The following is an 11,875-nucleotide window of genomic DNA, read 5'->3' on the forward strand; positions in this document are numbered from 1 at the left end:
AAAATGATGAATCTCGTTTTTATTTCGCTTTAGGTCACATGACAGTGCACAGTGCTCCATTGTATATGGTCAACAGAAACATTGCTACGGCACTGAATCAACATGATTTACCAACGAAAACAAATAGTGATAATAACAAAGATATTATTATTAACAGCAACGAAGAATTGATTCATAAAGACACTAGAGAACGAGAAATAACCCCAATTTCAACAAACTTGAATTCTATTACTCCTACATATCAAGTAAGTTAATTTATTAATTTTTCCGTACGTTTATTTTAATTCAATCGAACATGAGTTGATAATTTTAATGTTAAGAATCATCACACAACATGCCGTATCATAAATTTGAATAAATTGATTTATTTTAATTGGTTTTCAAATCAAAATAGATTTTTATTGTTAGTTTCAATTTTTTCTATATCCACATCTTTTTAACTAACCTTCGTATCAATTTTTTTCACTTACATATATCCCTCAGGAATTCCTATCTCAAATATGAACCCTCTATCTACCGTATTTTGCACTGTGTGATATTTTTAGTGTATTGATATATGTCACATATTTATTTTCAATATAAATGACCTTTGGACAATATTATCCCTTATATCACTAAAATTCATTCTTAATATTTGGTTATTATCATGTTAAAAGTCATTTTCATCAATGCCATTATCTTCAGGATTCATTTTCAATCATTTGAATACTATAAATTATTCATTGTTGGTTTAAATTTTTTATATAACCACTCTTTTTAACTAACCCTCGTATCAATTTTTTTCACTTACATATATCCTTTAGGAATGTTTATCTCAAATATAAACCCTCTATCTACCATATTTTGCACTGTGTGATATTTTTAGTGTATTGATATATGTCACATATTTATTTTCAATATAAATGACCTTTGGACAATATTATCCCTTATATCACTAAAATTCATTCTTAATATTTGGTTATTATTATTATTCATTGTTTGTTTTAATTTTTTATATATCCACATCTTCCTTACTAACCCCCGTAGTATTTTTTTCCACGTACAACTATCCTTTGGGAATACCTATCTCAAATATAAACCCTCTATCTACCATATTTTACACTGTGTGATTTTTTTAGTGTATTGGTATTAATATTTTTACTTTTGATGTAAATGATTCCCCTGGTTTATTTGGATGATGTAAGCCTCCAATTAATGATTAAAATGTCCTACGAAATGTAATAGAAACTATTTTGATAATAATCTGTGTGCTTTACATTTTGAAATTTATTCGGTTATAATTTTAATGGGACGTTATGTACAAAAAAATTGGGAATAAATATTCATCTTTGTTAATAAGATAAATTTGGAGGAATTTGGTTCCAAATTTTATATATCCACCCCCACATGTTCTTTGATAAACCCCGTAACAAATTTTTTCTCACCTACCTATCTCAAATTTGAATCGTCTACTCGCCATATTTTAACTTATGTGATTTTTTTAGACAATAAGAATAGGCATTGGTAACAGTTTCTATACAATATATTAACTATCCGATATGTTTTGAGCTTTTATAATGAAAATTGTTCGGTTATAGTTTTAATATGACGTTCTGTATAAAGAAAAGTGGTAATTTAATTTTCCAGCAACATGAAAACCTCAGCTATAGATCTGTTGTTGTTAATAAGTTAAAGGTAGAGTTAGTTGGATATCCGAAGAGTTTTGGTCTTTTAAAATAGTTGGTAATTTACAACTACCATAAGCAGCAGTTTGAAACTATGTTTTTTTTCAATTTTTAAGTTTTCATAACCCCATAACATATTTGTGAATTGATTAAATTGCTTTTTTTTCGTAGTATTGTTCAAATTTGATTTGTTTTCAGAAACCAATCAGTAGTGTTGCGCCTACATCAGTGCACCACACTAATATCATATCAAACTTTTATCAAACAAATTCTATAAAAGTACAACCGGTGGAACCACAAACCATATCAGGAAGTAGTACTGCTACCACCACCACTAATTGTTTGAATACAAGCAATAACTTGATCCAATCTTCCAATTCTTTAGTACTATCACCTCCACAATCTAGTAGTACTCCTTTAAATAGTACTCCGGAAGTTGCAAATAAAACCCCTAAACCAGCGTTGCCACCTAAACCGGCGATAAAGCCACCTCCTAGACAAACTCAATTATTAAACGAAGAAAATGGTGTTGGAGTACCATTACCGGTTATACCTACTATCGACGTTAACGAAGAGAAGAATTTGGGTAAAAAACTGGATAGCAATACTCAAAAACAAGGTAAGATTTCATAAAAATAAAATTTGTTTGTACTAAAATTTGTTTTCCAGTTTCAACTCCAATTCATTCGCATACAATAACAAGAGCAGAAATGATAATAAAAGCGAAACCTTTGACGATTAAAAAACAACCTTTCGCCGAACAACCTAAATTACGAACTTTAAGTTCCTCCCAAAACGGCATAAACAGACGAACCGAATCGCTACCTCTAAAAACCAACCTAGCCGAACTTCAAATTATCGATAAACCCGCAACAGAAGATAAAGACGAAACTGACAAGTCGTCGATGTCAGATGAAGCCGATCAAGAAGAAAAAGGATACGATAACGTTATAAGGAGATGTAAGAAGGGTAATTTGAAACAAACCGGTAAAACTAACCTATCAAGAAGGGTGAGCTTCGATCCTTTGGCTTTACTATTAGACGCTAGTTTAGAAGGAGAATTAGAATTAGTTAAGAAAACGGCCACACAAGTAACCAACCCTAGTGCTGCTAATGACGAAGGAATAACAGCGTTGCACAACGCCATCTGCGCTGGACATCTAGAAATAGGTAAGCAACAATAGAAGATTTAAATACATAAAACTAATAATAAATATAGAGAAAGTGAGGTATGGGAGATGCTCAAATGAGCTGCTGATAAAAAGAGAAAGAACATCGTTATACCACTGTATATATCTCTACTCTATTCTGATTTGATTGAATAGGGGAAACGGTAGAATTTCAACAGCAAGTACAAAGATATAGACAGTGGTAAATTGATACTACTTTTCCATCTTTCTATAGAACTTAAATGATACTTACTCTATATTTAATATTAAATCTATGGTTTAGTATTAATTCAACCACAGAACAATTTTGTGAATTGACGTTGAATTACACTGACGTTATTGACAGTTCGGCCATCTTTTCTGGATGGCATACAATCTTATTGGAATATTTGTTGCATTTGTAAACTTTGAGGAGTTTTTGATTTTTTAATCCTTAATTTTTGACAAATTTATGCAAAAATGCTTCATTGTCATTGTGAATGTTGGTCATCAAGTGCTATGCGAGATAGCTTGTCGTTTTTCCGATTTCCTGTCGTTTTGATCAACAGAGAACATTTGAATGCAGTGGCGAAAATCATGAGAAATGTTCGTATTAGAGTTTTGTTTTAAAATGGACGTTTCCTAAAATATGGTCAAATTTGTTCAAAACATTTTATAGCAAGTAAGGGTACTTAATTTGACATACAGATTAAACAATACATTTTTGAGGTTAACTAGAATTTACAAGACTGAAATTATCTCAAAAAATTTATATTATAAGGATTGCTTAATCGTAAATATTTTTAGAAAAGTCACATAACTTGCCAATTATACAATTTGCTTAACAAACTATTATGAGTTCTCTGATTTTGCACTGAAATTTGATGACTTCTTATTTAGAAGATATAAAAAGATTTTAGATGTCATTTTATATACGTGATTCAAAAAAAGTACTTTTTCCAAATTTAACAACCAACATACGAGGTGTGATCAAAAATATGGTAAATTTTTTATCAAAAACGAAGTGAAAAGGCAAAACACAATTCAAATCAATACATCAATGTTCACTTGTCTCACGTTATTTAGAAATTATTTTCCTCTTATGTCTAATCTAATTCCAGCGCTTGAAACAATTTTATATTTATAAGGTTCTAAATTAGTTCATGTTGTGTAGGGTATTATTTAGAATAAAACAGTCCGTAGGTCACAAAAAAACGTTAATGATATGAAGTTTAAAACAAAAGAACTATGAAATATAAACGTAACGAAATAAAATAATATTTAATTCACATATATAAGTATTTGGAATTTACAAAATATTTTAAAACATCAATGCTCACGCCTCATAAGCAACTCATTCTCGTGCGCTTTTCTCGCTCTTGAATTGGATTCGTCGCGATGTCGTCGGTTGGCACGAACGCTACTTCGGGTACTTAGTTAAAAGAATAGAGATGAGAGAAAACGAAAAACTATAACTGTGTGGAAAAGAAACGAAACTAGCGAATATTCATAAATCAATCAATCAAATTTTTTATTTCATTCCTTATATTTTTCAGTAAAATTTTTGGTTGAATTTGGTTGCGACGTTAATGCTCAAGATAGTGACGGTTGGACGCCGTTGCACTGCGCAGCCAGCTGCAACAATTTGACTATGGTAAAATTTTTGGTTGAACACGGAGCTTGTATTTTCGCAACGACGCTCAGTGACCATGAAACGGCAGCCGAAAAATGTGAGGAAGATGAAGAAGGTTTCGATGGGTGCTCCGAGTATTTATACAGTAAGTTTTTATTTTATAAAATAAGTATTTATAAATAAATGTATTTTGTGTACTTCACTAGTTCTATCTAACTATAATTATAAATTATAAACCACCAAAACGAATTGCTTATAAATTTGGAAGTGCTGACGATATTAATTATTTTCACCCTGTATGTAAAACTACCAAATTTTGTACGTCATTTGAGTGTTTCGTGTTTCATTCAACTTGAATTAAAAATTTCCTAACCTCACTTTACTTATACTCTGAACTATTAAATTTAAAATAAACATTATATTTACCTGTATATAATATTTCAAAAATACATTGGAACACAAACATTTATTACTTTTAATAAGTGGAAACACACTTTGACTTTTTTATTATAGAACAAACTCGAACTAAAACTTGCTACACTTCACTAGTTCTACCTAACTATAATCATCAATTACAAACCACCAAAACGAATTGCTTATAAACGTGTAAGTGCTGACGATATTATTGTTTTCACCCTGAATGTAAAACTATCAAATTTTGAGTCATTTGAGTGTTTTGTTTCATTCAACTTGAATTAAACATTTCCTAACCTCACTTTACTTATATTCCGATCTATTAAATTTAAAATAAACATTATATTTACCTGTATATATTTACGTATAGTTAGGCATAATTTTTCAAAAACACATTGGAACACAGTCAATTTATTACTTTTAATAAGTAAAAACACACTTAAAGTATTTTATTATAGAACAAACTCGAACTAAAACTTGCTTTTCAATTTCAAACTTTCTATCAATATTTATTTTGTTTTATATTTAGTATGTGTTGATATATCAATATTTTTTGGAAATCTATCGAAATACTTTTAAATTTTTGTAGTTTTTAATAAAGCCAACGAATTATCAATAAATGACAACTACTTACTTTGGTATTTCAAACCAACGCCGCCTTTTTGAAATCACTTGAACTAGTCAAAACTTTGTTACGAGGGATGACCAAATAGTAACAGACGTTTTTAAATAAACTGTATATTGAGTGTACGAATATTTTGATGCTAAAACGGCAGTACCAAAAGAGAACTTAGCTTTCCGTACTTTTCATATCATAAAAAACTGATTATAGACATATATAGACACAATTAAGTAACTAACCTAATTAACAAGTGTCATTAAGTATTTTTTTTATGTGTTTACAGAGTAATTTAGTTTTAAGGAAGTTTTTCAGTGTATAATATTTTACTCCGATAATAAATTTTAGTCGTTTTAAATTTTAGTAACAAAAAAAATCGTTTTTCAGGTGTTCAAGAAAAATTAGGTATATTGTCAGGTGGTGTAGTTTACGCTGTATTCGATTACACCGCTCAACAACCCGACGAATTGAGTTTTAAAGAAGGAGAACAAATAACGGTCTTGAGAAAAGGAGATGAAAACGAGAGAGAATGGTGGTGGTCATCATTAGGAGACAAGGAAGGATACATTCCAAGAAACTTACTTGGTGTAAGTAATTTATTTTCGATATCTCGAAAACGAAACGAGATATCAAAAAATTTCATTCCTCATTTTCGTTTTATTGTGGTCCAATTAATCTAAATTCATTGTCAGATTCATTAATTTAACTTTATATCATTAACTGCTTTTAGTGAAATGGCTGACAAAATTTCATATTTCTATTTACCTAAATTTTGTATTTTTTTTTCAGTTGTATCCAAGGGTATCAAAAAACGAAGATTAGTGATCACCTTATCAGTCCTCTATAAAGAAAAACGATTTTTTTTTATTTTTACTTGTACATAGCATAGTGGAGAAGGAATAATTTTGATCATTGTTCACGCATTTTAATACACTATATTTCATATATCTCTCTTATAGTAGAGCTAGATTTGATCCATAACACAAGTGCCACGAAAAATAATGTTTACTACCACTACACCAACACTAACTGGATATAAACCGGCTCGAAGGACCAGTTTTCGAAAATGAAATTTTAAACATAAAATATCCTGTATCTATTACTGGAAAACGTAATTGTATTACAAAGGATTAAATCGAAATTTGACGTTTTTGTGGCACTATTTCAATAACTAACTTGAAAAAAATATATCACCTTTACTCAATATATTATATTCATATATTGATCAGTTAAAAGGTACCATCTTTTATATATATATAATTGTTTATATAATTATTTTTAACAAACATTGCTTTAAAAAAACTAATCGTTAATTTCATAATATATATTTGAGATTGTAAATATATAAATATGAAAATATTATTTACAAAAATAAATTTATTGACATAAACAACTGGAATTTCATTAACCCGTCCATATCGAGTCTTCGAAATACTGTGAAAATATGATGGGACACAATAAAATGTTCCGAGAAGAAAAGCTAGATTTGTTTGACTGGATAAATTTCACTCGTACATGTTAAAAATGATTTAACTATCATCCGGAGTGGGATAAAACTGCACCAACTCTTTAGACAACTTCTCTGCGAGCTCGGGCGAACTCGCAGCTAATACTCTTCTAGAAAACCTCTTCAAATCATCACCCGATGGATCTATAACTACACCACCTGCTTCTTTTATGATTAATTCACCCGCAGCAATATCCCATATGTGTATACCAAATTCGAAATATGCATCGGCTGCTCCTAGGGCTACCATCGCCATATTTAAAGCCGCAGAGCCCAGTGCTCTTAATCTACAAACGATATTAGTAACTCGTAAAGTAAAATATTTAAAATTTACTATTTATTATTCCAAATTCTCCGTTTATTTTTAAATCTGGTTTTGAAATATAGCTTTTAAAATTTATTTTTATGCTCATGGAAAAATGTGGAGGGTTGGGGTAACTAAATCCCATTCAAAATCTTCGTGTGATTTTAGAAATTATTTCATACCTATTATACAAAAACCCTCTACCAGTGGCGTGCCTAGAAATTAACTCTGGGGTGGGTTTAGGATATAAATCAATAAAACCTCCAGCGGTCTTTAAATAGAGTTGTTTTGGCTCTTCAGAGCTTAACAAAAATAAATTTACTACTTAGGCTCAAAATTATTTATAAGATATCAGCATTGACACTTGGTCGCTCGCCCCAACAGTCGGTGAGTCACTGCATTCTTTACCAGCGCTTTTAATAGGGGAAATCAAACAAAGTAACCCTAACCACACTTTAATAATACCTTAATTAAATGAACGGTTTTTTAGTACATACTAGGAAAATCCCCAAATCAATATGTACATACAGATTTGAAAGAAAAAGCACAAAATATAAGAATTTTGTTTTAAAAATAAAAATGTTGAATATACAATCGTGAGCGAAAAAATCGACTCAAGTCACACGCTCGCATTCAAAATTCTAGTTACCATTCTATTTCTGATTTTAGCATCTCAAAGCCAATCGTAGACGAACTGCTTAATAGGCTGGGATTAATTTGAGGCTAGTAGCTGATTTTTTGGCTCAAGGTTAGTTGCTTTAAGTATTCTTCTGACTGTCCAGCTACTCCTCACGTTTCTCTGAACTCTTGTTGGACTTAAACACCAGTAAGGACTCAATTTCTCAGCATTATGCTAATAATATATCAGTCATCTCTTTTGGATGTTTACCTTTTATTTCTAGATGACTCTTGCCATATCTCAATAGGGTGACCGCTTGAGCAGCTTTATTACTTGTTTTGATCATTTCCAAATTGAATTCTCATTTTTTGTTATCGAAAATGTATATCGGTTGACGTTTCATGACTAAATCAGCTCTAATTAGTCTATTTTTTTGCTCACGAGTGTATTATTATTATTATATATTAATATATATAAAAATATCTTATACCCTTGAACTTTTGGCATTAGCTTCTGTTGGTTTTGATACACAGTCTTCATTTTTTCCGTATCTCGGCTGGTACCACCTTCTAACATTATCAATGCTTCATTTAAAGCTTTCTTATTGGAAACATGTATCTGATTCCCGTTCAAAAAAGCTCCTTTGCCTCTCCTGGCAGTGAATAGTTGATTCATCATTGGATTATAAATAATACCAATCTCTGGTTTTTTTTCAATAAATAGTGCTACAGATACACAAGAATGAGGAAAGGAATGTATGAAATTCAAGGTACCATCAATAGGATCAATGATCCAAGTTGGAGCATCTGTTAGATGCAAATTTCCACCTGCGCTAACAGTTTCTTCTCCAATGAACTTGTGATCTTTGAATTGTTTTGATAAACCGTCCATTAATAATTTTTCGACAGCTTTATCTGTTTCTGTTACTAAATCTATGTCGGATGCTTTTACTTCTGTTAGTTTGTTTCTATTGTTAATATTATCTGTTATTAGCTAAAACAGTTGTTTCCATTTTTAGCATGAAATAGATAATGGTGACAGATTTATTAAAATAATAATAAAAGAAATGTCGTAAATTAATCCAAACTTCAGAATTTCAGTTAGAAATCTCATAAAGTTTTATTCAAATAAATACTTGATTAAATAGTAGTATTATTTAAAAATATATATATAAAGCAAACAAACTGTTTGTTATTTCCTTATCTTGTTTAATCTTATTGTTTCCTGTATTAAAAATGTTTATACATGCTTTAAAATTACCCAATAATGTTCAAGATTTACAAACTATTCAATACGTTTAAAATTATTATATAATAACACAAAAATTGAAATATTTATTCCTATTCAATAGTAAAGTTTATTATTTCATGTTTTGCATAATATAGATCTACAATAATATTATTTACTCAATTAGAACTGTATTATACACAAATTCTATTCCAATACATCTGATAAACCATCAAATCGAATTATTTAATTAGTTTTTGTTTATGTTCAATCAATTATAAAATGAAATGATAGAATTTAGACTATCCATTAATTAATAATCAAAAATAAAAAACTAACCTAAACCTTGATTTTTAATATAAATGTTTTAATAGTTAATTTGTAGAGTTCGATATACATTCTGTATTAAATACAAATAAAAAAATAGTTAATTCTTACCTTTCCCGCTTCTTTCGTCAGTTTCAAAATAGCCTCATAAAATGTATCTGTATTTATCTCGGTCATTTTACGGATCAAAATGATGCTAACAAAACTTATATATCTAAATTCTTTAATACAAACTGCAGAAATGGATAGTGATGCTCTCAACATCAAATTTATACTGGAAGTGATAATGACGCACTTATTGATTCGGTAAGGTACGTATTACAACGATCGACAAATTTCAAGGTTTCTAGATATTTTTAGATTTAGAAGTATTGTGATAATAAATATAACTCTTCATCTGCCATTAATAACTACATAAAATAAAATCAAAAAAGGATTAAACAAAGTTTGACTTTAATACGTCAAATGTAGAACAGGCTTAATGCATTTAATACATTCGTCTACTACAACTGATGACTGATCGGTATATCACATATTCTAAGCATAATATCTAATCAAAGTAGAACACGGCGTCCTATTATAATATATTAGTATATATTAGAATATGTGATAGATTTACAGATTTAATTTTTATTAAAAAAAAATAATTTTACATCCCTCATCAAAATGTTACCGACATTTGTTTGAAAATAAGAGGCTTGAATGATGTTGACTCAATCATTAACGCAAACGGCGAGCTACCGCCATCTATCAAAAATGAGTCAAACTTTCTTAAACATAGAAAAATCAATATCTCTATGAATTAATAACTATCTATGACTTATTATATCACATTTTTCTTAATGGATTTTCTCTTACAAAACCATTTTTGTAGCAAACTTTATTTTCTTAATATTAGTTTTTTCTTGCATAAGATCTCACTGATCGGTTCGAGTTGGGTTGGGAGTATCCACATTTTTGGATATTCGTGTATGATCTCTTTGCTCTGAATCTTGAAAGGGAACACTTAGAATTTTATTCAATAGTTCTTTATGTATTAAGCTGAGGTTGGTTCTTGGTTACTCAGTCGCAGAACTAGTTGGCATTACATTTTCGTCATCGGACGAATGTAAAATATCAAAAAGTACTTAATCGTTTTCCATTATTGTAAATACTACAAGGCCTAAATCATATCAAATAACCTCAAATACAACAATCAACAAATGCTCCATTGCTCTCTGCACTATATCGTTCTTTGTATTCGATCAAACTAATTCTATAGATTCGTGAATAGGCCTGTACTGGACTACCTCAGTACAGTTCCAGTGCAGCTACCAAAAACAAACCTAACTCGAATTATTTTAGGTTAAGTTGTTTTTCGTTTACTGTTCGGCGATTATCACGATAATCTGTACAACCTATGATCACGTGATATATATATATATATATATATATATATATATATATATATATATATATATATATATATATATATATATATATATATATATCGCTCTGGCTTGGGTCGAAAGAGTGATTTATGATAGCAGCTATCGCAGAGAGCAATCTAGCAGAAAAGCATGCTTTTGTAGCTGCTACTTTTACCACTCTCAGAACGGTTTGATAGAGATGGGACGGAAATTTTTATTAGTTCAAGTATGTAACGGATATCGGCGTGACGTAACACTTCGCACAATTATTAATGGGAATACATTCGTCTGTTTTGTTTATTTTGGCAATATGTTATATAATGTAATTGCACATTTCAAACGTTGTAAATTTCACGCGTAAACACCGTTTTCAATTTAATTATTTTCTGAAACTGTGTAAAAATTCTACTTTTTGTTTTACTTTATTTACTAATTTTGGGAAGATCGTACGTAGTAGAAACTGCAAGAATCAATTTGCTAGAAATATATAAACGTAATAATAATAAGGAGTAACCATTATAATACATAATTGAACGAAAATGCGCATACGGTTACCAGTTTTAATATAAATATTTATGTTGTACAAAATAGGTACACTACATATAATACATAGAAACACAGAGTTTTTATACTAGGGTATATAGAGAAACACGATAGTTACTATGGAAAAAGTAAAACAAAAAAAGTAACAACATAAGTTAAAATAAAATTATTAATAAATTCATTAGATAGTAACCAATTCCAACAGTAAATACAAAAAAAATAAAAATGAAATACTAAGCTAATCAGAGTCTAAACAAAGTATTTTTTTTATATAAATAATAGAACCTATACTAATTTTTATTATATTTTAAAAACAAAAGTTTGTTCACTGTTTGATGTGACAATCTGGAGCGGCGTTCGGTAATAATCATTCCTGCTTTGGAAGATAAGCTTTCACATGGTACACTGGTGGCTATCATGCAACATCTTATTTGTACTAATTCCGCTAGATTTGGATAAAT

At 29.6% G+C, this 11,875-nt stretch overlaps 2 protein-coding genes across 4 annotated transcripts in view; one reads left to right on the forward strand and one right to left on the reverse strand.

The window, feature by feature from the left end:
- LOC130902544 (uncharacterized) overlaps nt 1–6,871 on the forward strand; it is a 126,633-nt gene extending 119,762 nt beyond the window's left edge. For all 3 annotated transcript variants that reach the window (XM_057814763.1, XM_057814764.1, XM_057814762.1), the window contains 6 exons: nt 34–245; nt 1,863–2,283; nt 2,334–2,834; nt 4,369–4,590; nt 5,866–6,065; nt 6,268–6,871. In XM_057814763.1, the coding sequence (XP_057670746.1) occupies nt 34–245; nt 1,863–2,283; nt 2,334–2,834; nt 4,369–4,590; nt 5,866–6,065; nt 6,268–6,300 (1,589 nt within the window). In that variant the 3' untranslated portion in view covers nt 6,301–6,871. The remainder of the gene's footprint in view (nt 1–33; nt 246–1,862; nt 2,284–2,333; nt 2,835–4,368; nt 4,591–5,865; nt 6,066–6,267) is intronic.
- On the reverse strand, nt 6,788–9,929 carry LOC130902547 (inositol monophosphatase 1). The gene is made up of 3 exons (XM_057814768.1): nt 9,574–9,929; nt 8,399–8,901; nt 6,788–7,272 (listed from the first exon to the last, which is right to left on the reverse strand). Exons 1-3 carry the CDS (start codon nt 9,724–9,726, stop codon nt 7,008–7,010), a joined length of 921 nt encoding a protein of 306 aa, XP_057670751.1. The 5' UTR covers nt 9,727–9,929; the 3' UTR covers nt 6,788–7,007.
- Between the last annotated feature and the right edge of the window lie 1,946 nt (nt 9,930–11,875).

This window comes from Diorhabda carinulata, chromosome X, assembly GCF_026250575.1.
Source record: "Diorhabda carinulata isolate Delta chromosome X, icDioCari1.1, whole genome shotgun sequence".
NCBI lineage: Eukaryota > Metazoa > Arthropoda > Insecta > Coleoptera > Chrysomelidae > Diorhabda > Diorhabda carinulata.